At 48.6% G+C, this 3,065-nt stretch overlaps 1 protein-coding gene across 1 annotated transcript; it reads left to right on the top strand.

Moving 5' to 3' along the window:
- Nucleotides 1-302: 302 nt before the first annotated feature.
- Nucleotides 303-1,600, top strand: LOC109279644. The gene is given in 4 exon segments (XM_019473608.1): nt 303-387; nt 815-973; nt 976-1,113; nt 1,116-1,600. Coding segments are annotated over 4 exon segments (867 nt in total).
- The last annotated feature ends 1,465 nt before the right edge of the window (nt 1,601-3,065 follow it).

The following is a 3,065-nucleotide window of genomic DNA, read 5'->3' as shown; positions in this document are numbered from 1 at the left end:
TGCCATTACGCTTTCCAAGTTCAGGTTGCTTCTACCATAAATAAAACGTTTGATCCATCGTCTGGTGTCGTTTCACCTCAATTTAGCCCAAGGGAATCATGAAACTACTGCGACCCCCTGAGGTACCCAGTCTGGGTCGTGACATTTTATTGGCATCACGGACGGGATTCCCTTGTTGGTGCTAAAGCGATCGTTGGGACCAGGCCTTTACCGCAGCCCCTCTCTGAGAGGAGTCATACACCAGGGGAGACAGTTCTCAGAGGGCTAATAAGGGGCCTGATCCCTATAATTGTAGGCTCATTATGGCCTCCCTGGGAGGTCTGATTGTAGATTGTACCCCTCTCCTGGAGAGATTAGAGGGCTATAATGCCCGACCTTCTCCACCTGGTATGACTTGGGCTCATAGTAGTTGGCATGATCTGCAAGCAGTAGCGAACAGAATCTCCACTTTAGCTAAGGAGCAAAGGTTGAAGCAAGGAAAGGGGAAAGTGTTGGTATGTGTGGTTTTGGGAGCTGCCCTGGTGGCAGCACAACGGGATAAACACATGGTCCAACAAGCAGAAGAGGAGGGAATAAAATCCCTTCAAGATCCAGTGAAGGCTCTGCAGGAACAACTAGAAAATGAGACAAAAAGTCTCTCCGATCAGCTTGCTGCTGAGCAGGTGACCAACCAAAGGCTACATACCGGAGGCTCTGGAGCGGAAGAGAATATTACAGGAGCAATTAGATGAAACCCGCTCCCAAATCGGTGTAGAAAATACAGGTGCAGATTCTGATGAGGGAAAAGAATCAAAATTGTTATACCCTCATAAAGATCTAGAACATGTAAGAGAAATATTTTCCATTGGAAGGGAGGAAGCTATAATTGAACCTTTAATTAAGACCGAGACTGTAGATGGCGGTCAAGGGGGAGTCCAACAAGTTATTACCCGCATCGTTCCTTATTCCCCTACTGATTTGGCTAAAATTCAGGAAAATATTCCCAGGGACCCCGAGAAATGGAAACTGAATATGTATGGAGAGTATCTCTTACTGGGGGTGACCATATCTTGCTGAGTGAGGACGAGGCAAGAGGGTATTGGGGACCGAGGGTTTTTATAACCACAAATGACGATAGCCTTGGTCCCTGATCCAAAGGGTAGCATACTGGGCAGGTGGACTGGATCCTATGGAAAGGGGAGACCCCTTCTCGATTAAAATGCCTACGGCGGGTCACATTTTAGAGAGTGTACAGAAAACTGCGTGTCTCCAGTTGATGCGTGACCGATTACTGCTTCCACAACAGCCCTCTCCCATGCAATATGTGGCAGACCCTGACAGGTTGCACCCTCTTATAAGGGGACTACCTGATGCCTTGAAATTATATGCGGTGCAACTACAAGATCGGTTGAGGGCACCCCGACCCCAGAGAAGGGGAGGTCCCCCGGAGATGACATGGGGAGAAGTAGCACAGGAATTGATTAATTATAGGAGACGAATGGGATTTACCGGTCTGGGAGAGACAAAATCCAAGGTGGACCTTAGAAGGGTGGAAGGGAATGGAGGAATAAAAGCTACACCCTCACGCAATTCTCGACACACTCCGGCGAGGCCAACGTGACCCCCTGATAATAGAAGATATATACTATGGGCAGAGGGCATTTCAAAAAGGATTCCCAGGGAGGTGATGAACGGTTTGCCCAATCCCAACCTGGAAAGTTTGATGAAAAGCTGGGACAAAATAAAGGGAACCCCATCTCTCTCAGACCCCAAGGATCTTCCTCTCCTATCCCAGGAACCCGGAACTGAGTTGATTGATTTGAGCGTCCCCAAGTCGGGAAACCCCCTCCACCATCCCCAGTCAGAGAGCTGGGGGACGGCCGGTGGATCTATTTAAGAAGGCTCACAGAAAGTGACAAAGGGGACTTGTTCATTACCTTTCCCCTAGGCCCCTTCAAGACTCCAGTCACCTTTTTGGTAGACACAGGAGCCCAGGTGACAGCTCTCCGGACGGATGTTGCTAACCATCACGGCATAGTTGCTGACAAAAAACAAATTTGGGTCACAGATGTTTTTGGAAATTCTAAGTCACAGCCAACCGCCCGAGTCAGGTGTTGGCTGCCAGGAGATCCATCCCCTGTTGAAGTCACAATGATACTAGGCTCATTGCCCACAAACATTCTAGGATTGGACTTCTTAAAGGGGAGAGCGTGGGTAGACTCAAAGGGAAGGGAATGAAAGTTCGGACTCCCTGCGGCCTTGGTGAGACTGTTACAGTCGGTGCCTGCACTTCCTCCTTCAAAGATAGTCAATGTGAAACCCTACGCCTTGCCGTTAGGGGCAAGGCATTATTACCCTGTAATAATACCATAATTACCCTGTAATAACTGAGTTGCGGGAACAGCGGGTAAATTATCCCAACTCACTCACCTTATAACTCCCCTGTGTGGCCAGTCCATAAACCAAACGGAAAGTGGCGATTAACAATTGATTATCGGCGCCTGAATGCCAATACAGGTCCCTTAACAGCTGCGGTGCCTAACATGGCCGAGCTGATTGCAACTATACAGGACAGAGCCCACCAGATCTTGGCAACTATTGATGTGAAAGACATGTTTTTTATGGTTCCCTTGCAGGAAGCAGATAGAGATCGTTTTGCTTTTACCTGGGAAGGGGTGCAGTTTACTTTTACACGCCTTCCTCGGGGATACTGCCACTCACCGACCATCACCCACTACGTACTGCCACAGGAGATTGCCCGGGTTACCCCTGAGAAGGGAGTTAGGATATACCAATATATTGATGATATATTGATTGGTGGCCCTGATACCAACGTAGTGGGACAGACCCAGATGAAAATAATCACTCACCTGGAGAGTATAGAACTCCAGATCCCGACAGAGAAGGTACAGCTCCCATCCTCGGAGGTAAAGTTCTGGGGTATCTGGTGGAGGGGTGGGACAGTGTGTATTCCCCCCAAAACCTTGACTACCCTTGAACAAATGGGAATGCCTGGAAACAAAAGGGAACTCCAACGTGCCTTAGGCCTGTTGGTATTTTGGAGGAAACACATTCCAGATTTTTCC

This window comes from Aptenodytes forsteri, unplaced genomic scaffold (genome assembly GCF_000699145.1).
Source record: "Aptenodytes forsteri isolate BGI_AS27 unplaced genomic scaffold, ASM69914v1 Scaffold182, whole genome shotgun sequence".
NCBI lineage: Eukaryota > Metazoa > Chordata > Aves > Sphenisciformes > Spheniscidae > Aptenodytes > Aptenodytes forsteri.
Note: the sequence above shows the minus strand (reverse complement) of the source record. Positions and strands in the feature narration are given on the sequence as shown.